At 56.5% G+C, this 22,392-nt stretch overlaps 1 protein-coding gene across 1 annotated transcript in view; it reads left to right on the plus strand.

The window, feature by feature from the left end:
- Positions 1–22,392, plus strand: part of PKP3 (plakophilin 3) — a 37,151-nt gene that overhangs the window by 10,402 nt on the left and 4,357 nt on the right. Inside the window, exons 2-12 of the mRNA XM_037899496.2 lie at positions 9,649–9,740; positions 10,626–11,350; positions 12,074–12,197; positions 12,443–12,647; positions 16,221–16,395; positions 16,836–16,953; positions 18,372–18,536; positions 19,315–19,500; positions 20,223–20,376; positions 21,197–21,389; positions 22,060–22,147. Of these exons, the coding sequence (XP_037755424.2) occupies positions 9,649–9,740; positions 10,626–11,350; positions 12,074–12,197; positions 12,443–12,647; positions 16,221–16,395; positions 16,836–16,953; positions 18,372–18,536; positions 19,315–19,500; positions 20,223–20,376; positions 21,197–21,389; positions 22,060–22,147 (2,225 nt within the window). The remainder of the gene's footprint in view (positions 1–9,648; positions 9,741–10,625; positions 11,351–12,073; positions 12,198–12,442; positions 12,648–16,220; positions 16,396–16,835; positions 16,954–18,371; positions 18,537–19,314; positions 19,501–20,222; positions 20,377–21,196; positions 21,390–22,059; positions 22,148–22,392) is intronic.

Genomic DNA, 22,392 nt, shown 5'->3' on the forward strand with positions numbered 1-22,392 from the left:
TATCTAACTAGATTGCTTATTAACTCTTTACAGGAGTTCTGACCTGCATTCCTGCTCTGGTCCTGGCAAAAGCAACACACAGACAGAGCGAACCCTTTGTTTTCCCCCCCTCCAGCTTTGAAAGTATCTAGTCTCCTCATTAGTCATTTTGGTTAGGTGCCAGCGAGGTTGTCTTAGCTTCTTAACCCTTTGCAGGTGAAAGGGTTTTTCCTCTGGCCAGGAGGGATTTAAAGGTGTTTACCCTTCCCTGTATATTTATGGCACACCTCCCAAATCACAGATCAGGTGAAACGCTGGCTGTGATTTCTTCCTGGAGCTCTAGGAGAAAACAGTGTTAATAAGACACATGCACCTCTAAATATACTACCAAGTATATAAAGACTAACAATATTTTCCACATCTCAAGGACAATTTTAACCAGTTGATTCTGGGAAACTTTCAGGGGAGAGTGCATCAGCCACTTTGTTAGAAGCTCCTGAGATGTGTTGGATGTCGAAATCAAAATCTTGGAGAGCTAAACTCCACCGAATAAGTTTTTTGTTATTTCACTTGGCGGTATGAAGCCACTGTAGCGCAGCATGGTTGGTTTGCAGGTGGAAACGCCATCCCCAAACGTATGTGCGTAGCTTTTCCAGCGTGTAGACAATGGCGTAACATTCTTTTTCACTGGCTGACCAGTTGCTTTCCCTCTCAGACAGTTTTTTGCTGAGAAACACTACAGGGTGGAATTCTTGATCCGGTCCTTCCTGCATTAAAACTACTCCCACACCACACTTGGACGCATCTGTGGTTACTAGGAACGGTTTGTCAAAGTCTGGGGCCCTTAGCACAGGGTCAAACATGAGTGTCGCTTTAAGCTGGTTAAAGGCCTTCTGACACTCTTCGGTCCACTGAACGGCACTGGGCTGTTTCTTTCTGCTTAGCTCTGTCAGTGAGGCAGCGATTTGGCTGTATTGCTTTACAAATCGCCTGTAATATCCGGCCAAGCCTAAGAAGGATTGGACCTGTTTCCTTGACTTTGGGACAGGCCACTTTTGGATAGCATCCACTTTGGCCTGTAGGGGGTTGATAGTTCCTTGACCCACCTGGTGTCCAAGGTAAGTCACTCTGTTTAGGCCTATTTGACACTTCTTCGCCTTAACAGTTAGTCCTGCCTCCTTTATGCGCTCGAAGACTTTTTGTAGCTGTTCCAGATGTTCTGCCCAGGAATCCGAAAATATGGCCACACCATCAAGATAAGCGACTGCATATTCTCCTAATCCCGCTAGGAGACCATCTACAAGTCTTTGGAAGGTGGCGGGTGCATTCCACAGCCTGAAAGGGAGTACATTAAATTCATACAGCCCAACTTGTGTGGTGAAGGCTGACCTTTCCTTGGCAGATTCATCTAGCGGTAACTGCCAGTACCCCTTGGTTAAGTCCAAGGTAGAGATGAACTGGGCCCATCCCAGTTTCTCTAATAGTTCATCTGTGTGTGGCATTGGATAGTTGTCTGTGTGAGTTATAGCATTTAGCTTATGGTAGTCCACGCAAAAATGTATCTCCCCATCTGGTTTGGGAACTAGAACCCCTGGAGATGCCCATGCACTGCCAGAGGGGTGGATTACACCCATCTGTAGCATACCCTGGATCTCCCGTTCTATAGCAGTTTTAGCTTGAGGAGACACCTGGTAAGGTTGGGCTCTAATTGGGCGAGCATTACCTGTGTCAATGGAGTGGTATGCCCGTTCAGTCAGTCCTGGGGTGGCTGAGAACGTCGGCGCGTAGCTAGTGCACAGCTCCTCGATCTGCTGTCGCTGCATACGCCCAAGGGTCATGGAGAGGTTCACCTCTTCCACGCCACCAGCACTTTTCCCTTCGTAGTAGACACCTTTAGGCCACTCAGCGTCATCTCCTCCCTGGGCTGTAAACTGACAAACCTTTAATTCTTTGGAATGAAAGGGCTTTAGAGAATTAATATGGTACACCTTAGGCTTTCGGTTGGAGGTGGGGAATGCTATGAGATAATTAACAGCTCCCAGGCGCTCCTGGACCGTGAATGGCCCTTCCCACAATGCTTCCATTTTATGGGCCTGGAGCACCTTTCAGACCATGACCTGGTCCCCTACTCTGAAGGAATGCTCTCTGGCATGTTTATCATATCAGGCTTTTTGCTCTTTTTGAGCATCCTGTAAGTTTTCTCTAGCAAGGGCTAAAGAGGTTCGGAGGGTGTTTTGTAGGTTGGTTACAAAGTCCAGAATGTTAGTTCCTGGAGAAGGTGTAAACCCCTCCCATTGCTGCTTCACCAACTGTAATGGCCCCTTAACCTCGCGGCCATGTATAAGTTCAAATGGGGAAAACCCTAAACTGGGATGTGGTACAGCTCTGCAGGCAAAGAGCAACTGCTGCAACACTAGGTCCCAATCATTGGAGTGCTCATTTACGAATTTATGTATCATGGCCCCCAAAGTCCCATTAAATTTCTCCACCAGGCCATTTGTTTGATGATGGTAAGGGGTGGCAACCAAGTGATTCACCCCATGAGCTTCCCAAAGGCTTTCCATAGTTCCTGCCAGGAAATTAGTTCCTGCATCTGTGAGGATGTCCGAGGGCCAACCTACCCTGGCAAAAATGTCTGCTAGTGCATGGCACACACTTTTAGCCCTGGTGTTGCTTAGAGCTACTGCTTCCGGCCATCGTGTGGCAAAATCCATGAAAGTCAGTATGTACTGCTTTCCTCTGGGTGTCTTTTTCGGAAAAGGACCCAGAATATCCACAGCTACTCGCTGAAATGGAACCTCAATGATGGGGAGTGGCTGGAGAGGGGCTTAGACCTGGTCTTGGGGTTTTCCCACTCTTTGGCATACCTCACAAAACCGGACATAGGTAGAAATATCCTTGCCCATTCCCTCCCAATGGAATGACCTCCCCAAAAGGTCTTTGGTCCTGTTCACCCCAGCTTGGCCACTAGGATGATCGTGGGCTAAGCTCAAGACCTTTACCCGGTACTTAGTTGGAACTGCCAACTGTCTCTGAGGATGCCAGTCTTCCTGGTGTCCACCAGAAAGAGTTTCCTTGTATAAAAGTCCTCTTTCTACAACAAACCTCGATCGATTAGAAGAGCTGAGAGGCGGTGGGTTGCTCCGTGCGCCGTCCAAGCTCTCTGGAGGCTTTCATCTGCTTCCTGTTCGATCTGGAACTGTTCCCTTGGTGCTGGAGACATCAGTTCCTCATTGGATTGTGGACTGAGGCTTGGTCCCTCTGGAAGCGATGTAGGGGATGGGGCTGTTTCCGTTGACTGTGAACCGCTTTCCGCTGGTGCACTATGTTGGGTTTCAGGCTCCGGCTGAGCCTCTTGTGCAGGGTTATCGGCTGCTGCCGGTTCAGGTTCGGTGAGGCCCTCTGGTGTTGGTGTTGCAAGTACTGGATTCAGTGCTGGCAATGGGTCTGGTGCTGGTTGTTCCTCCGGTTCTGGGACTGGCTCTGTCTGGGTCTCTGGGACTGGATCCACTACTGCTGTTGCAGACATTGGCCTGGGGTCCCGGTCCATCACCTCTGACCGGGTCCTGATAGAAGTTTCCGGAACAGAGCTAGGCATGACGGCTGGTTTAGCCTGGCTGCGGGTGACCATTCCCACCCTCTTGGCTAGCTTCACATGATTGGCCAAGTCTTCCCCCAACAGCATGGGAATGGGATAATCATCATAGACTGCAAAAGTCCACGTTCCTGACCAGCCCTTGTACTGGACAGGCAACTTGGCTGTAGGCAAATTGAAAGAGTTGGACTTGAAGGGTTGAATTGTCACTTGGATCTCTGGGTCAATTAAATTTGGGTCCACAAAGGAAGCATGGATAGCCGGCACTTGTGCTCCGGTGTCCCTCCACGTGGTGACCTTTTTCCCGCCCACACTCACAGTTTCCCTCCGCTCCGAGGGTATCTGGGAGGTCTCTGGGCCTGCGGATCTCTGGTGTGATTCCAGTGCAATGAACTGTAATCTGTTGGGGTTCTTGGGGCAGTTGGCCTTTACATGCCCCGGCTCGTTACATTTAAAACATCATCCAGCTGACAGGTCACTGGGGCGAGGTGGGTTGCTGGAGAACGGTGTGGCAGGACGATAAGGTGTCTGGAGTATTCCTTGGTGTGTAGTTGGGGCCTTGGCCTTTTACTTTTTCTTTCATTAATATTCTTCTTTTAAGAACCTGATTGCTTTTTCATTAGCTGTAACAGACCGAGCAAACCCTTTGTTTCCCCCTACTCTAGCTTTGAAAGTATCTTCTCTCCTCATTGGTCATTTTGGTCAGGTTCCAGCGAGGTTATCCTAGCTTCTTAACCCTTTACAGGTGAAAGGGTTTTTTCCTCTAGCCAGGAGGGATTTAAAGGTGTTTACCCTTCCCTTTATATTTATAACACACCCAAAATGTGTGGGCTCATTCCCAGGGAACTGAGCATGCGGGAGAATTGTGTTTATACAAGGCAGCCTCTCGGGGCCTTACTGCTCCCAGGCTCCCTGCTGCTGAAGGGGCAAACACAGCCATGAGAATACTGGCAGGGCCCAGGCAGGGGCTTGACGGGTGGGTGGAGGAGCCCGCTGAGAAGGGCCTGGGCTCCAGCCCTTTGGTGACATGGACATGGTTGGGTTAGTCACTGAAGTTGGCCAGGTTGTAACTGCTCCCGTCAGCCCCTGGCTTTCCCAAGCAGTAGAACATCCACCGGGGGGAATGGAGCCAGGTGCTGTGCAGGCCCCCCCAGTGCTCTGCCAACGTACCCCAGTCCTGACCTGCAGCCTCCCCGCTATCCCAGCCCTCTCCTGAGAGCTGCCGATTGTGCTGATGGCTGGGATGGTTTGTCCAGTCACAAAGCAAGGATTTTGCAGTGGGGAGAGGCAGGACTGACATGAAAATCAGTGTGGAAATGGCGGTAATCTTACAGAATGGCAGTAAATTGCACGATGCCTTTGGGAACCCAGTCCCACCTTCATCGTATCCATCCGCTTCTGTTTCAGCTGTCAATGAGTAAGCCCTAAAGCTTGTCCCTTAAACGATCTCCAGTCACTTTCTTGCATGGATAGTGTCTCGGGTAAGTAAGTAAGTTGAGGACTAGCAATTATCCCGCTCAACCTGGAGTATGGTGAAAGAACGCTGGGCCCACCTCTCAGCGCTGGCACTGGGCATGGTTTCACTTCCCGGCCTGCATCTCCTCGGTTGCTAGAAAACACCTGAGAGCGTTAAGTCAATAGAGAGACAAAGTGCGGGAGGTAATAGCTCTTATTGGACGAACCTCTGTTCGGGAGAGAGGCAAGCTTGTGAGCTACACCAAGCTCTGAGCGTCCAATAAAAGATATTACCCCACCCACCTGGTCTCTCTAATATCCTGGAACGGCTACAACTACATGGCAAACATTGTCAATAGGGCAAGTAGCACCATGTTCACCGGAGGGGGGGAGGGGAGAGAGTGTAGCTGCCAAACCAGACAGCAATCAAAGGAGAGGGAGCTGAGGTGTACGCTCCATATCGCCATCATTTCTCTCCATGGAGTGAATGAGACAGTTTGTCAACACAACTCAGCTCCCACTTAGCTAACCAAAGTGGCCGCATTTTGAAAGATGCTAAGCGTGCAGAAATTCAGCTCTTGGCCACCCTGGACAACTCTCTGGCCTGCTGGCAAGCTAGTGGGGTGATGACATCAGAAAGGAAAGCTGATGGAGCTCTGGCTGTTCGGTGTTTGGAGAGATGGCTTTCCTTAGGCAGTGCAGTTGTAGCCATGTGAGGCCCAGGATATGAGAGAGACAAGGTGGGGGAGGTGATATCTTTGATTGGACCAACCGCAGTTGGTGAGAGAGACCAGCTTTCAAGCCACACAGAGCTCTTTGTTTAGGCTGACTCTTCAGAGATGGGCTGGGAGAGTGCCCACGGCACATCTCTGAGACCCCCGCATGCCCTCCGGTCAAAATGGGACGACCACACTTGACATTCCTAATATTTCACACGGTTTTGTTTTGTTTTTTTAAGAGGAGGAAAAGTATCAGTTAAGAAAAGATCCTGTCAGGCCTTTATCCCTCAGAGAGGGACACACAGCACAGACGCAGGTGCTCTTTCCTTGCAGGTCACTCTTAAATGTCCTCCTTTTGGGGTTTCCACAAATCCCACATCTCACTTCCTCAGCTCAAGCCTCCTGGTAGCGAGAGCGAGGCTCCCCCCACCTGCGGCATCAGCCTGAGCTAACCCAGCGTTGGCTAAACTGGGAAGGTTTTCTTGGCAACCACCAGGGCTAGAATTGTGCGAGGGCCTGGTTCTCCCCGCACTGACCCCAGAGCAAACCAGGGAGATCTCCCCTGGCATCAGGGAGAAGAGAAACTGCCGCCTTCAGTTACCTTTAAATGGCAGCTTAGATGCTACAGACACCCCCAGCTGCTCTTATCTCTGCTGTTGATTTTGTAACAGGGACAAATATTGGCCATGCGTCAAACTGAAGCCGGCTGAACCCAGCTGGGTCTAAGCGCAGGTCTTCCATGGTGAACTAATCACTCACCAGCCTCTCCGCCGCACTGCTCTCCACTCACCCACCGGACTCCTCCCTTCAGATCTCCAGGACTCATGCCAGCGGTTGCCTTCTAAAGGCCCTTTGGACCTAAGGCCGCTTCTAAATGGGCTCGGTCTTAACAAGAGCAAGTGTGGCTGGGAAAGGAGGTGGGGAGACCAGATGGGAAGGGGAGTGTTTGGTTTCCCGGTAAGCCGTTCAGCGTAAACAAGGTGTCAAGTTTCCTTCCCCACTCTGAACTCTAGGGTACAGATGTGGGGACCTGCATGAAAATCTCCTAAGCTTACTTTTACCAGCTTAGGTTAAATCTTCCCCAAGGTACAAACTATTTTACCCTTTTGCCCCTGGACTTCCACTGCCACCACCAAACTTTATCTGGGTTCCTGAAAAAACGTAGTTTGGACACGTCTTTCCCCCTAAAATCCTCCCAACCCTTGCACCCCACTTCCTGGGGAAGGTTTGGTAAAAATCCTCACCAATTTGTATAGGTGACCACAGACCCAAACCCTTGGATTTTAGAACAATGAAAAAGCATTCAGCTTCCTTACAAGAAGACTTTTAATAGAAGTAAAATAGAATCACCTCTGTAAAATCAGCATGGTGAATACCTTACAGGGTAATTAGATTCAAAACATAGAGAATCCCTCTAGGCAAAACCTTAAGTTACAAAAAAGACACACAGACAGGAATATTCATTCTATTCAGCACAGCTATTTTCTCAGCCTTTTAAAGAAATCATAATCTAACACATACCTAGCTAGATTACTTACTAAGTTCTAAGACTCCATTCCTGTTCTGTCTCCAGCAAAAGCATCACACAGACAGACATAGACCCTTTGTTTTTCTCCCTCCTCCCAGCTTTTGAAAGAATCTTGTCTCCTCATTGGTCATTTTGGTCAGGTGCCAGCGAGGTTGTCTTAGCTTCTTAACTCTTTACAGGTGAAAGGGTTTTTCCTCTGGCCAGGAGGGATTTTAAAGCGGTTTACCCTTCCCTTTATATTTATGACACAAGGCTCGCTTGGCGAGCCTTTCTCTCCCTGCACAGTCTGGGCCAGAGACCCTCAGCTGGAAAGTCCCACTGACCTCAATGGAGCCCAGCCAACCACAGCTCCTCCAGGGTGGACATTGCTCTGGCACCATTGACCCCAGTGGGGCTACCTTGACCTACCCCAGCTTGGGACCTGGTTGGAAACTAGAAAAAACAAGAAACCAAAACCCACCATTCCCCCCCCCCACCCCAAGTTTTTCAGTTGTTCCAAAGGTTTTGGTTCTCGCAATGTTTTGGGGAATGTGAGCGACCGTTTCCCAGCTACGTTCATTGTTTCTCTTGTATTCTTTTAGCGTTTTGTTCGCCATGGTTAAAAGAAGAGCTGGTTAAACAATGAATGGGGAGGGGGCGGTTTAGGCACATGACAGGGTTTTTCTTTTGAAAAATTCTTTCCAATTTTTTTTTTAAAAATTCATTTTCAAAAATAGAAACTGAGAAATGAAAATGGTCAGCAACATTTCCAATAAGAATATTGGGTGTAAAATGCGATAAAGGGCTAGTGAAATTTTTCACAAACACCATGGATGTACAGAGAAAAAAGGGCCATTTTTAGATTAACAAACTGTGTCCCTTGCAAAACTCCAGCCCCCTCACCCCCCCCCCCCCCCCCCGACCTGGAGTCACAGGTGAGAGCATTTGGCAGCATTATCCTGGGCCCAGCAGAGATCAGTCTGCATCACAAAGACAGCCTGGAACTCAGCACTGCCACCTCTCTGCTCTAGAGAGCCTGGGTTTGGAAGAGGTGGGAGTAGAATGGGGCAAGATCCGGATGCATTGCCAGAACCGTGTGCAGGTCTAGGACTGGGATAGCGGGGGGGGCTGTAAGTCAGGACTGGGGTGTGTTGGCAGAACAGTGTGCAGGTCTAGGACTGGGATAGCGGGGGGGCTGTAAGTCAGGACTGGGGTGTGTTGGCAGAACCGTGTGCAGGTCTAGGACTGGGATAGCGGGGGGGCTGTAAGTCAGGACTGGGGTGTGTTGGCAGAACCGTGTGCAGGTCTAGGACTGGGATAGCGGGGGGGTTGTAGGTCAGGACTGGGGTGTGTTGGCAGAACCATGTGCAGGTCTAGGACTGGGATAGCGGGGGGGTTGTAGGTCAGGACTGGGGTGTGTTGGCAGAGATGCGTGGGGCCAGGGCTGGACTAGCGGGGGACTGTAGGTCAGGACTGGGGTGTGTTGGCACAGCTGCATGGGGCCAGGGCTGGAAAAGCAGAGGAGTGCAGGTCGAGACTGGGGAGCATTATCAAAGCTGGGTGGATCCAAAGGCTGGGGTACAAGGGGGGCTGAAGGTCAGGACAGGGGTGCATGGGCAGAGCTGGGTGGGACCCAGGACTGGACTACCGGGGGTGCTACAGGGCAGGACTGAGCTGGGTGGGGGCTGGGGGAGCCCAGGGCTGGCCTAGAAGAAGTTGCTGTGGGTCACGACAGAGAATTCTCCCACAGGCAGCTAATCTGCTGCCACTTGCAGAGCATCCCTCGTTCACTCAGCCACATCCCCGTGCGGCTCCTGGGTGCGCTCCTGGGCTTTCCTGGGCCGGCCGTGCGCTGTGAGGGGCTCGGTGCTGCAGCTGCCTCGAACCCGTGCTTGGGAGGTTTAAGTGCAGCAGATGACCGGCTCCCACCTTTCCCTCCACTAACACAGGCCATGCGTTCACCGGGCACTAGAGGCAGCCCACACTGAGCCCTCGGCACAGAGATGGGACCCTGGCGGGTATTTTACGTACACCTCATACACCCTATAGCGCCCCACCCCATGACGTGGGAACCTCCCTGTGGCTACCAAGCAGGGATGGGTCCCAGCCGGCTGCAGCATTCCGAAGCTCCTGAGCCAAAGCCAGACTCCACCACAGTGTGTGGGTGTTTGGCTCCAGGGGTGCGGTTCAGCCAATTGCAGACAGTCACCAAATCCAGATTGCAACATCCCCCCCATCAGAGCATTGGGTATTCAGATCCAGGTGTAGGATCTCCTCTTGACGCCCCCGCCCAGGGCTGTCCCAGTCCCCATTCCTCTAGTGCTGTGCTTTGAACGCACACAGCACATTTCTAGCTTTGCTGAACGCTGTCTGTCTGTTTGTGTGTCCTGCAGGTGGCAGCTCCTCCCAGGGCCAGTACAGCAACACCCTGCAGAAGTCCTTCAGCTCCAGATCCCAGACCAATGGTTTAGACCCCAAGGTCACTGTAAGTACCAGCTCACCTGCAGTGTGTGGCTAGACAGGTCGGTTTGGCTGATGTGTCGTTATATGGCTCCCCCCACTATTACATCTGGAACCCAGCCATCGGCACGCGAGATCAGGCCACCCGCTAGTTGCTTCTCTTCCTGTAGCCCTTAGGAAGCCTAGTCACTGGCAGTGGATGGCTGGGTTCCAAGCCAGGTGTGGGGAAGCTCTTGGTCCTGATAATGGTAGTGGGGGGCACATTTCCCCCAGGCGCCAGTCAGGGAGGAGGGAGGGGGGAGAGGTACTCTAGTGGTGGACAAACCTCCCATGGGGCAGTAAGACCACTTGGCAGTCAGAGAGCTCTGCAGGCCTCAGAGCCCAGCTCTGTGCTGCAGCGTGGTCAAACGTGCCACCTTGGTTAGTGGGTGAAATCCTGGCTCCACCAAAGTCAATGGCAAAACTTCCATTCGCTAGGGCCAGGGTTTCTCCCTTGGTCTCTCAAGGCCTCCCCGTCAAATGGTGTTTTCAAAACCAACAAACTCAGCTGGGATCTGAGAGTCACACCAGGCTGGTTCCCTTTCACTCGTCCCCTCCAGTGCTAACAGGTCTGCAGGCCCAGTGGTGACTCCCAGTACACCTGTCCAACCCACTATCTCCAGCCGAGAGCGTCAGATATCTGCAACCTTGTGAGCTTTCAGTGGCCGTCGTGGAGGCTGTACAGGCATTACTGAGGGTGGAACTGAGCCTGCAGAATTTCTCTTCTTGGTGTTGAAGGGTGAGAGGAAAAGACCTCAGCTTGATTCTCAGATCCCAGGCTCACTTTGTTGGGCCAGAAGTTAGCAAGACATGCCGTGTGTTTCCTATTGAAATGAGACATTGCTGACCCATTTCTCCCCGTCTCCCCCAGCTGTATCAGCCACCAGCCAAGAATGAGTACAGCACCACCAAGTCCACTGGCTGGTCCTCCCGGTCAGCTGCGGACCTCACACCTCACAAGAGGATGGCTACCATCAGCAACGGGGGCGTGCCCCAGGGCCCAGCCTACCATATGAGCTACACTCTCTCGCAGGCTGCCAGCACCTCCGCGCGGCCCAATTCCTTCCACGAGCAGAACTACCAAGCCCGGCCGAATTTCGACACCATGTCGTTGCGGTCACTGCGCCTGGCAGATGGGCTGGGCAGCCCTGCGGGCATGGATGACCGCTACAGCGTGATCTCGGAGCAGCTGAGCCCAGACGCCTTCTACAAACGCAGAAACAATGGCAACTTCACCAGAGCCTACACCTTTGAGAGACAGATGAGTGCTGGCTCCAACACTGGGATGAAGGGGCCAGGCGACTGGATGGACAGCGTGGAGGTGCCTCAGAACCGGACCATCCGCGCGCCCGCCATGCGCACCCTGCAGCGCTTCCAGAGCAACAACCGCTCCCGCCTGAGCACTGGCTCCTTCAGCAGCCTCCCGGCCTCCCAGCCGGCCGTGGGGAGCTCCTACGTGGGCATGATAGAGCGCAGCACCCGGGCCCCCTCTGTGCGTAGCCTGGCTGAGTCCAACCACCACCTGCAGGACCTGCGTGCCATCGACATGTACAACGGGCACAACACGCTGACGACCCAGCTCTCCTACTCCGGCGGGTGAGTGTGCAGGGGGTAGCTTGGGGGCAGGGGTGGCCTGTGAAGCTCCCAGCCAACCTGGACAAGGATCAAGGAACGTGCCAAGTTTCCTAAGAAGGACCAGGGGAGCTGGGCTTCTGGCCCTGGCGTAGCCTCCCTTCTATTGGTTCCTGGGTCTGCCTCCCTGGTGCATTTCCATAGTCTCCGGCATTGTGGATGGTTTGGGGCATGACCATCCCTCCGTCTAAGGGCTCGACCTGTTGCCTGATGCGGCCCCGTACGACTGGTAAATTCTGCAGCTCACCAGATCATCCGTAGCGTGCGGTGGCAAAGCAGAGGGGAGCTGGAGCAGCAGCGAAGTAGTCCAGCAGTACTGGTGCTGTTGCAAAGGACTGCCCTGGGCCCTGTTGCTTCCTGGGATAGCTTTGCTCCGGATGGCAGTGCTACAGCCGGGACCCACTTGGCTCTGGGCGTGGGAGGGGTAGCACATGTTGCTCAGGAGTGACCCCTACAGGCTGAGTTAGGAGCAGCATGGTGGGATCTGAAAAAGTCCTGCCCTGGCCAGTCATCTTTGACCAGAGGTGGGCGACCCCGTGTCCTGGGCCTGGTGAAGGAGTGACATGGGTCGAATTGGTGGGCGCCTCGGCAAAGCATGCAGGACGTGGTGGAGCCCTGCTGTGAGGTGGGCAGGAGGGAGCCCTGAGGGGGCGTGGTGGCCACTCCTGACCCTCCCTTGGTTTCCAGGTTTGACGACATTGACCTGCCGTCAGCAGTGAAATACCTGATGGCCAGTGACCCCAACCTGCAGGTGCTGGGAGCTGCCTACATCCAGCACAGGTGCTACAGCGACAGCGACGCCAAGAAGCAGGTGAGGGGCAAGGCGAGGATGGGTGCATGGGGGCAGACGCCAAAGGCATGCTGGGAAAGGGCCGCCCCAGCCTCTCAGCCCCGGCTGTGGACTCAGGTGCTGACAGAACATGCTGAGGGCAGGGATACAGCCCCAGTGACACTTCCACAGGGGCCCTGCTCCGTGCCCGCCCAGTGGAGGCCAGGGCAGACTTCTGGGTCTACAGGCCCCACCACCTCTCACCCGCCGCCCTGTCTCTCTTCCAGGCTCGCAGCCTCCAAGCCGTGCCCAAGCTGGTGAAGCTTTTCAACCACCCCAACCAGGAGCTGCAGCGTCATGCCACCGGCGCCATGCGCAACCTCATCTATGACAATGCCGAGAACAAGCTGGCGCTGGTGGAGGAGAATGGCATCTACGAGCTGATGAGGACGCTGCGTGCGCAGGACGACGAGCTGCGCAAGAACGTCACGGGTCAGTGCGTGGGAGGGAGCGCCGGGCTGAGCAGGGGAAGGGAAGCGGGTCTGTTGGGGTTACTGCTAAATTGCTTGTATTGCAGGAGCACCTATAGACCCCAGTTGAGATCCAGGCCCCATTGTGCCAGGTGCTGTACACACAAATAGTCCCAATGAGACTACAGTCTAAATGGACAAAGGGTGGAAGGGGAAATTGAGGCACGAGGCGATGCAGTCACCTGCCCAAGGTCACCCAACAGGCCAGTGGCAGAGTTGGGAATAGGACCCAGGTCTTCTGAGTCTCAATCCAGCTCCAGATCTTCTAGACTGCATCGCCTGCCCCTGTTATCCCTCCAGTGCAAAATCACAGCCCCCTTCTTCCCCAGATCCCACTGCTGGCTCCCTTTATATTTCAGGATCCTGTTCTACCCCACCTCCTTGTGTTCCCACCTTCTATGCACATGCTGCTTTTGCAGCCAGCACAGGGCCCTAGTCCTCAGTGAGGAGCAGCTGGCTGGCGAACTTACGTGCAAGCACAAAAACCATCAGAAAGCTTTGCTCAGACTAATGACAGGGAACCTCCATGTCTTAGCAAAGGCTAACGAGATCTCACTCCAGCTTTAAAAAAAAATCCCTCTTTGGGTGGAGCCAAGCCTGGAAACTTTCAGCTCATCAAGAAGTTACCAGAAAGTTGGGAGCATCTAAAACAGGGGGTTGTCCTGAGAGTCCTGACAGCCCCTTCGCCACAGTGGGTGTTCCCAGGCAGTTGTACCGGTGGTAGCGCATTCTTTTGGGATCAGCCAAAAATGGCCAAAATAGCTCTTTCTTCGTCTTCCACCTCATTCTTCACCCCTTTGACTCCTGTTGTAGTTACACCAGGTCTCCATCAGGTGGCACTAGACTGGATAGATACTGGGAGAGGAAGGCGTTTGAGTTGGGCTAGTTGATGTTTTTCAAATGTTGACATTTCATTGAAAAAAAATGTTTTTGGCCAAAATTTCTGACTTTGATGAAAGACGGGAAACAAATACATTGGAATTGTTTGCCTAGTTCTACTTTAGGGTTCAGATAAGATGCCGTTAAACCCTATTGCCCAGCAGCAATGGCAGGAGAGGGAATGGCTCCTCAGCCTCTGAGGGTGCATGCACATGGCTCCTCTCCTGGCCCGACAAGCGCAATCCTGAATAGTGAGCATTAAGAGTGTCTGTTGGAGTGCAAGGGATGGCCTAGTGGTTAGAGCCCTGGCTTAGCACTCAGGAGAGCTGGGTTCAATTCCCTGCTGTGCCTTAGACTTCCTGGGTGACCCTGGGCAATTCAGATCCTTAAAGGTATTTAGATATTTCAATGGGAGCTAGGCCCCCTAAGGACCTTTGTGACTCTAGCCCATAGTCTCTTTGCCTCAGGTCCCCACCCCCAAATTGGGGTTAATAGCACAGCCCTATATTGCAGGAGTGTTGTGAGGATAAATACATTAAATGGGTGATGGAGCCGTACAAGCCCCCTTGTTAGAAAGTACCAGGCCAAGCTATGGCTGTGCCCCGCCCCGCCGGTGGCCTCAGCATGTCTTGACATGCTGACGGGGCACTCGACCGGAGTGTGCTGAGGCCCAGGGGTTACGTGGCCCAGTTCTGCCGCAGGCCAGGGAGCGATGGTAGGGGGGCCACAGCTGGAGAGATGCCGCTGGCAGCGCAGGAGCCCAGTTCCCCCAGCCAGCCTTGTGCTGCACTTCACTCCTCCGGGGTTAGTATCACCGCACGGTTGGTTCTACACTGTACTGTCAGGGCCCACGGGCGTGCCAGGGAGAGCAGGCACGGGAACCCTGCTGGCAGCCTGGGTTACTGTACAGTCAGTCAGCTCTGGATCTTATCACTGTGGGGCCAGGCGGGGCTCAGGCAAGGGAACCTGCGGTGGATTGGTAGCTCAGACTGTCCTGCCCTGCCGGTGGGAGGAGAGACCAGCCAGTGATCAGGCCGCCCTGGAATGGGAAGGGATGCTGTCCCTTTTATGTAACCAGGCTGGGCTACACCCCAGCGGGGAGCGTGCTGATAAGAGAGGGGAGCTGAAGCAGATATAGAGATGGGGGAGGGATACAGGCTTCTCTTGCCCAGGCTGGCTGCTGCTGCTGGAGAGAGCAGAGAGGGAGTGAGATGAATGGTGGAGGGGGAGATTGGGCCCTGGCCAGGGGCCAGATTCCACCTGGCTTTGTGTCTTGCAGGCAGCGCTGTGCAGGGAGGGGCCAAGAGCAGAGATTACATTTGCCTCTGTTACAAAGGCCCTTTCTAATCCTAATTTTTAGCTAAATGCAGCTGGAGGACGGAGAGAGCCATGGCCAGATAGCTCAGCCCCAGGCTGGCTTGCCCTGCACACAGGGAGTGCCTCGCAGGTGAGCGCCTCCTTGTTAGGTCCCATTGCCTCCTGGGGAGATCAGAGCTGTCCCCACACGGCGCTGGGTCCTCAGCTGGCATAAATCATCAAAGCCCCACTACAGTGAATTCACACCAGCGAGGGAATCTCGGCCATTGTTGCTAAAGCACCAGATGCAGCGTGGGCAGAAGCTCGGCAGCAGGGAGTCTCTCTGTGGCTGAGTAGCTGAGTGCCTCACAGGCAGAGTTAGTCTCACAACAGCCCTTGGAGGCGTTGTCCCCATTTTCCAGATGGGGCTCAGACACACCGAGTGACTCACCCTGGGGCACAGACAGAGTCTTTGGTAGAGGCAGGACTTGAACCCCGGTCCCCTGAGGCCCAGGCCTGGCGGCTACCCCTAGTGGGACAGCAAGATGCTTTGCTCTATCCTGAGAGCTGCTGTGGCGGGGGAGGGAGAGGGAGGAGTTGGTGAGCTCTGGCATGCAGCAGGTGGCACATGACCAAGCCTGCGGGGCTGCCCTGCTCCGACAAGTTCCTGGGATTTCAGGAACCCCCCCCAAACTGTGTGTTTCTTGCAGCAACGGCCTAGTGCAGAGGCTTTGTTGGGCATCGGAGCTGCTGGAACAGGGCCCTGCACAGCTTGGACTCAAACAGTGTCTGTCTCCTCCCAACTCCCCCTGCTAGTTATGTCTGTCGATGCCGCTCCTTGGGCTCATCAGAACTGGGGGGGCAGCGGGTCCCCTTCCCTGGCTGCCTGTGTGCAGCTGGTTGATGACTAACAGCCCCAGGTAATTAGACCCCACCCGGAGAGGCTGCCCATCCACATAGAGCAGGGCCATGAATGAAGCCAGCAAAACTCGGTGGATTGTGCAGCGTGCCTGCCATTCTGGGAGTCAAGTCACTGCATCGGGGTTTCTGAGCTTCCCACGCTGCAGGGCCGAACTGGACAGGGATGGGAAGAGTCCTCTGAGCCCTGCCTCCTCCCCGGCTGCAGATCAGAGGCCGCCTGCTGGATTCAGGCATAGAGGTGAGGGGGAGGCAAAGGTCACTTGCTGCTGGAGCCCCCTTGCAAGCCAAGGGCGGCAGCCCCCGCGCTATGGGACGCTCGAGTGGCAGCCTAGCAGGCTTGTCAGAGGAAGGGGAGCGTGAACGCCCGGTACAAATGGCCCAGGAGTTTAACCCATTTGGATGCTCTCTGGGGCTAAGTGCTGCTCTCTGCGGCCTGCAGGGATCCTGTGGAATCTCTCCTCCAGCGACACCCTAAAGGACCGGCTGGCTCGGGACACCCTGGAGCATCTCACCGACCTGATCCTGACCCCGCTCTCCGGCACGGGCAGCGCTGCCATCATCCAGCAGAACGCCTCAGAAGCGGAGATCTTCTACAACTCCACCGGCCTCCTCAGGTACCAGCTCTACCAGCCCCTGGGCATAGGGAGCGTGCCCTGCGCCCTGGCCGCTGAGCCACGGGGGCCGGGGGAGCTCTGGGCCGAGAGTAGTGGAGACTTTCTAGGTTCTGGTATTGGTTCTGGCCCCCAGTGTTATGAACAAGGCCTGCATGCCCCCTCGGCGGGACACTGTATCCCCAGCCCTCACGCTGCAGGGCCGAACTGGACAGGCAGCAATGCCCAGCCCAGAGTTAGTATTCCACACGGAGGGACGTTACAGGGGGGTTCACACCGCCCTCGGCAGCATCCAGCGTTGGCCACTGTTGGAGAGGGAATCCCCCCATTAGATGGGCACTGGCTCTGGCCTGGCCGAGGAGGGGGTCCCGGCAGAGGCTGGGGGCATGGGTTGGCAGGGGAGATTCCGTCGCTCAGTGCTGGGCCCTGGGTTCCCCCTGCAGGAACCTCAGCTCCGCCAGCCAGCAGACCCGGCAGAAGATGCGCGAGTGCCACGGGCTGGTGGACTCCATGATCAATTACATCAACAGCGCTCTGGAGGTGGGGAAGTCAGAGGACAAGGTGAGCCCCCCGCCCCCAGAGGGAGTCTGCAGCTGCCTGTCTGCGCTGGGGGCCCAGCCCCTCGTCTTCACCACCTAGAGCGAACAGCCTAGGCTGGGGTGTGGCTCTCTCACTGTCTCTGCTTCCTCCTGGCTTGGAGCAGCTCTTCACTGCGGTACCAACTTCCTTAGCCCCTCCCCACACGCCTGAGGTCTGCCAGGCCCTGTCCCAAAGGGCTTATCTCCCCTGCCCCCGGCAGCACAGCCCGGGCACCGGTCCTGACCTTGGCCAGCCCCCAGCCTCCCCCGTGCGGCCTGGCCAGCCCTGCTTGAGAACAATGGGGTGTTTCCACCTCCAGCCAGCCTGCAGCCTGCCATGGCTCTGCCATACCGGAGAGCAGGCTGGGCCGGCTGAGTGCCCTGGGGCTGCTCCATGCCGAGTGGCTGGGGGGACCAGGCTTAGTCCCCACAGGCAGCCTAACCCCTAGAGCTGCAGCTGTCAGAGCCCTTTACTGAGCAGTCGCCAGCCTCCCAGAGCCCTTTGCCAGCCGATTGCCTGTGGGCCATCCCGAGCCTCCCACTAAACTCCTGCCCCAATGGAGGGGCTGTAGACCCTATGTGCAGCGCCCCCAGCTCCCTCCCAGGCCACGGGCCCCTCCCCTGCACACCACTTCAGGAGGAGGAGGGCAGTGGGCTGGCTCCAGCAGCGTGTAGCCTGTGTCTGAGCCACCCTCCCCTCAGAGACAGGGCCTCCTGACCCAGACGGGAGGAGCCCCAGCGGCAGGGGACCGTGCCTGGAGGGACGTGGGGGTTGGGATGCTGGGGGCGAGGCCAGGGCTGCTGGGGGGACACTCAGGACCCCTTCGTCCCCGAATGCGGAGTGTTTCCATTCGTAAAGTCCGTGCCTCTGTCCGCCTCTCAGGCGCAGACTGAGCCGTGCTCCAGCTCTCCGCAACGGGGCGCCGCGGGGACCACAGTTCCTGGTGCGGCTCGGCCCCGCCGCCAAGGGTCTGAGGTTTGGGGACAGTTTCCCAAGCCGGGCAAGGTGGAGAAGGGAATGGGAAACTGATCGCCTCATGCATCTGATCATTGATCACCTTCATGAACCGTCCCAGGGCAGGGCTGTGTCCCTGTTCACTGGGAGCCCCTCAAACCAGGGCACTGAGCCGGGAGAGTGAACTGGCACCCCGATACCAGGGTGATGGGCACATTAGACATGGGCTGGCTGGCTGTGGGCTTTGTTGGTCACGTTGGCACTGTGGGAGCACTAGCCCAGCCCTGATGGGAGGCCCTGTTCCCAGCCTCCCCTTTGGCTGGGGCCAGGCTCCAGTAAGCAGTGCTGGGCGGGACGGTCCAGCCAGAGCCTCTCCCACGTGGGCTCTGAAAGGCGAGCCAGCTGGAGTGAGTGGCCCAGGCTGATCCCGCTTCCCCCGTCCCCAGAGCGTGGAGAACGCCGTGTGCGTGCTGCGGAACCTCTCCTACCGCCTGTACGACGAGATGCCCCCGTCCTCACTGCAGCGGCTGGAGGGGCACCGGCGGGACGGCACCGCTGGGACGGGGGAGCTGGTGGGCTGCTTCAGCCCCCAAGGCAGGCGAGTGCGAGAGGTGAGAATGGGGTGGGGAACAGGAGGGGACTCGAATAGGACACGGCCAGTGAGCGATGAGCTGGGTCGCTGAAACGAGGGGTGAGCGGATCATTGGTTCAGCGACCCGGCGCCAGGCCGGAAGCCTCCCGTGGGCAGTGGATCAGGGGGTGGGTGACTGATCACCTGGTGCTCTTCCGAGTCTGTGATTGGCGGAGAGCGTGCGCACCGTCCCACCCGCGGGGACATTTAAAAATGGGTTTCCATGAATACTTGTGTGCCTGGCTTTGGAACGCTCCCCTGGTGAGCCCGCGCGGCCGGCTGAGAGACGGGGGTCACAAATCAAGGGACGGAGCCGGGTGCTCATGGGGGCAGGGGTGATAGGGAAGAGAATGGGGGTCAAAGGGATGGGGGGGACCAAGAGGCCATGGCCCCGTCGCTTTTAAAAGTGCGGCTGGAAGGGCGGTACCCTCCCACTGGTGGCCGTGAGGGTGAGTGAAGGGGGGAAGGGCGGAGAGGAGAGAGTGGGGGCGGGGTTTTGGGGGAATGAGCAGTGCGAGGTGGGGGCTGGGGAGGGGCAGGGCCTCGGGGGAAGGAGTGGCATGGAGGCAGGGCCATTGTTCGGGTGCTGGTGGCCCCTCCACTTTTAGGGCAGCTGCATTGCTCCTGGGCGGCAGGGATGGGGGGCCATGGGGCTGGGGACAGAGGTGAGAGGGAAATGGGGCTGCCCCATGTGCGCAGGGCCCCCGTCGGGCTGTGTTTCTCTGTTGACGGGCTGGTCTCTCTCCTCGGCCCCCCAGCACCACATGAACACAGACATGGTGACCTTCACGGAGGTCTCCAAGGACCCCAAAGGGATGGAGTGGCTCTGGAACCCGCAGATCGTGGGCATCTACAACCGGCTGCTGCAGCGGTGCGAGCTGAACAAACACACCACGGAGGCGGCCTCGGGGGCGCTGCAGAACATCACCGCCGGAGACCGGAGGGTGAGGTTGGGCCCGGGGACAGGCCAGTCCCATCCCGCCCAGGCTGCGTCCTTCCCCTTGGCCACGGTGGGCCACATCTCCCCCAGCCTGGTGCAGACTGGAGCCACCACTGCCGAGAGGCCCGGCCTGAATCCGCCTCGGAGGCTGGACTCCTTGGTGGGGTAATGCAAGGAGGCTGGCCGTGCTGTAGGTCCCCAGGGCTTCTGGTCACGTCTGCCCAGCTGCTGAGGGTGAGATGACTGTCCCAGAGGGATCAGGCTGAGCTGAGCCTCTGTACCCGCCCTCCAGGAAGTGATGCCACCTGCCCTGGTCTCATCCCCCCTGTGCCCACCATTACCTTGCAGCTGGCAGCATTCAAGGGCAGACTGGGAGCATTCAAGGGCCTCCAGCCCTCCCTACTGCAGCAGAGTTGTGTCCAGGACAGCGGGGGAGGGTGAAATATGGGTGTGAGGGGGCTAGGTAAGGCAGCACCAGAGGGATGGAGTGGGCCCCCCACACTGAGAATGGGGCGGGGAGATGGGGTGGTAGATATGGGAGGGGGAGATATGTGGGCGGGGCGTGGGAGTGGCAGGGATCAGGTGGATGCATGGGGTGGAGGGGATGGGGGGATACATGGACTAGAGGTGGAAGGGACGGGGGTAGTGAGGGTGGGATGGGTCGGTATTGAAAGGCCCAGGGTGCAACACCCCTGTAACTCTCCCTTTCTCTATCCCCATCCCCAGTGGGCTGGCGTGCTGAGCAGGGTGGCTTTGGAGCAGGAGCGGATCCTGAACCCCGTGCTGGACCGAGTCCGCACGGCCGACCACCACCAGCTGCGCTCCCTGACGGGGCTGATCCGCAATCTGTCCCGCAATGCGCGCAACAAGGACGAGATGTGTGAGTGCTGGGGGCGGGGGCTGCAGGGAGAGCCCAGGGCTGACAGCGGCCGTCGATGGCAGCAGGGGTTAGATGGGGCAGGAGCTGCCGCTAGCAACAGGCCGCTCTTCTGAGAGACCTTCCCTGCTCCTCTTACTGCCTGTGCCCATCGTCCCTGGGACCAGCCAGGCCTAGTTAGTGCTTTCTCACTCCCCTGGGCACCTCAATGCCTTCCGGGCCCAGAGGGGCCCAAACACCCCTAGCAGAGCTCTGCACAGACAGGCCGTCCCTACCTTGGCTGATGGCACAACCCCGCTGCGCACACAGCTGGGCACTGGCAGCCATTTGCCAGGTGCCCAGAGATTGCAGTAATCTACACTGCAAACGAATAAACAGCGCACGGCACACTCCCCTCTAAGCCATTCGTCTCCCCCGCAGACGCTCACAGCATTTCCAAGGCCCCAGGTGTTTTAACAGCCTTTCCCAAGCTGAATCCCTACCTATTTTCTGCCCGCGCGTCTAAGCACCTTTTGTGCTATTAAAATACCACAGGTGGCTCTGTAGGGCTCTCTCGGTCCTCACTGGCTTTTGCACCTCCCCTCAGTTTAGTGCCGCCTGGGAGTTGCGTGGCTGATTCCCTGCTTTAGGCCATTCAGTGAGACCCAGGCAGTCCTGGCCTTTGCTGCACCCCACTAGGCCTCTCTCCCCATTGCGCGTGTTGCTATCCCGTCACCCAGGTCTGCTGCTGCATGGCCTGGGTGACACTGTGGTGGCCCCGTCCCCAGTGCTTTGCTCCAGCCCGTAGGGCCGGCCCTTGACGCCGGTCCGTTTGCCTCGGCAGCGACCAAGGTGGTGAGCCACCTGATTGAGAAGCTCCCCGGGGGCCTCGGCGACAAGGAGCCCCCGACCGAGGTCATCGTGAACATCGTTGCTGTGCTGAACAACCTGGTGGTGGAGAGCCCCATCGCCGCCCGCGACATTGTCTACTTCGACGGCCTCCGGAAGCTCTTCTACATCAAGAAGAAAAGGGACAGGTAGGAGCTGGCAGGGGCCTGCGTGTCTTCCCTGCCAGCCCAGTTAGCCAGCCCTCAGCCCTGCCCCTCCACTCCTTGGACACAGGAGCTCAGCTCACGTCAACGTCTGAGAGCCTCTTCTGGCCTGCATTTCCAGATCAGTGTGGTGGGAGACAGGGGACTTCCTGCCAGTCTGCAGCCCCCACCCCCCTCAGGGCTTGGGCTGGTCCGAGCCCCCGGTACACACTCCGAGAGTGGTCCCAGGACCACTGAGAGGGTCTTCTCACCAGGAATTCCTCCTGTGAATCATCCCAGGTCCTTACCCTAAGGGAGCGCACCTTGGGGAATAATTCTCTTGCCCCAATATGTTTATGGGACACTCCTAGGCACCCAGCTTCATCTTCCCAGGATTTGGCTGGCGGATGTGTCAGTAACTTCTCCAGCCACACCCAGCATGGCGGTCTTGATGAGAGGCCCTCAGGCCTGAGTGCAGCAGTGACCATCTGGTCTTGGTGTACTCCATGGCTTCTCTCTTGCTCTCCCCACACCGCCAAATCCTCACCCTGTGTTCAGAGTGCCTCTCGCATAGCACCCTCCGTCCCCACATGTGTGTTTCCTGGGCCTGTGCCAGACAGACACTAACGGGCGAGGAACAAATGGCATCATTGTGTCCTCTGTGCGTTTGCCCTAGCTCGGACAGCGAGAAGTCCTCCAGAGCTGCTTCCAGCCTGCTGGCCAACATGTGGCAGTACACCAAGCTGCACCGGGACTACAAGATGGTACGTTCCTCCCTGAGCCAGCGTGCTCGGCACTAGCTCGGCTGAGCCTCTGGTTGGGTGGCTCCGCTCTGGGGTGGAGCCAGTGCTATCTTTCAGGTTGGCTTGCACATGCTGGGACTCTCCCTGCAGGCATTGTCTAGACTAGGACAAAAGGTGTGTCGTTAGCATGCATTAGCAGCCGTAGGATAACCAAGAGCTGGTCAAAAACTTTTTTCATCACAACTGTTTTCCATGGGGAAATGCAG

The sequence above is a fragment of the Chelonia mydas genome, chromosome 6, assembly GCF_015237465.2.
Source record: "Chelonia mydas isolate rCheMyd1 chromosome 6, rCheMyd1.pri.v2, whole genome shotgun sequence".
In the NCBI taxonomy this organism is placed as follows: domain Eukaryota; kingdom Metazoa; phylum Chordata; order Testudines; family Cheloniidae; genus Chelonia; species Chelonia mydas.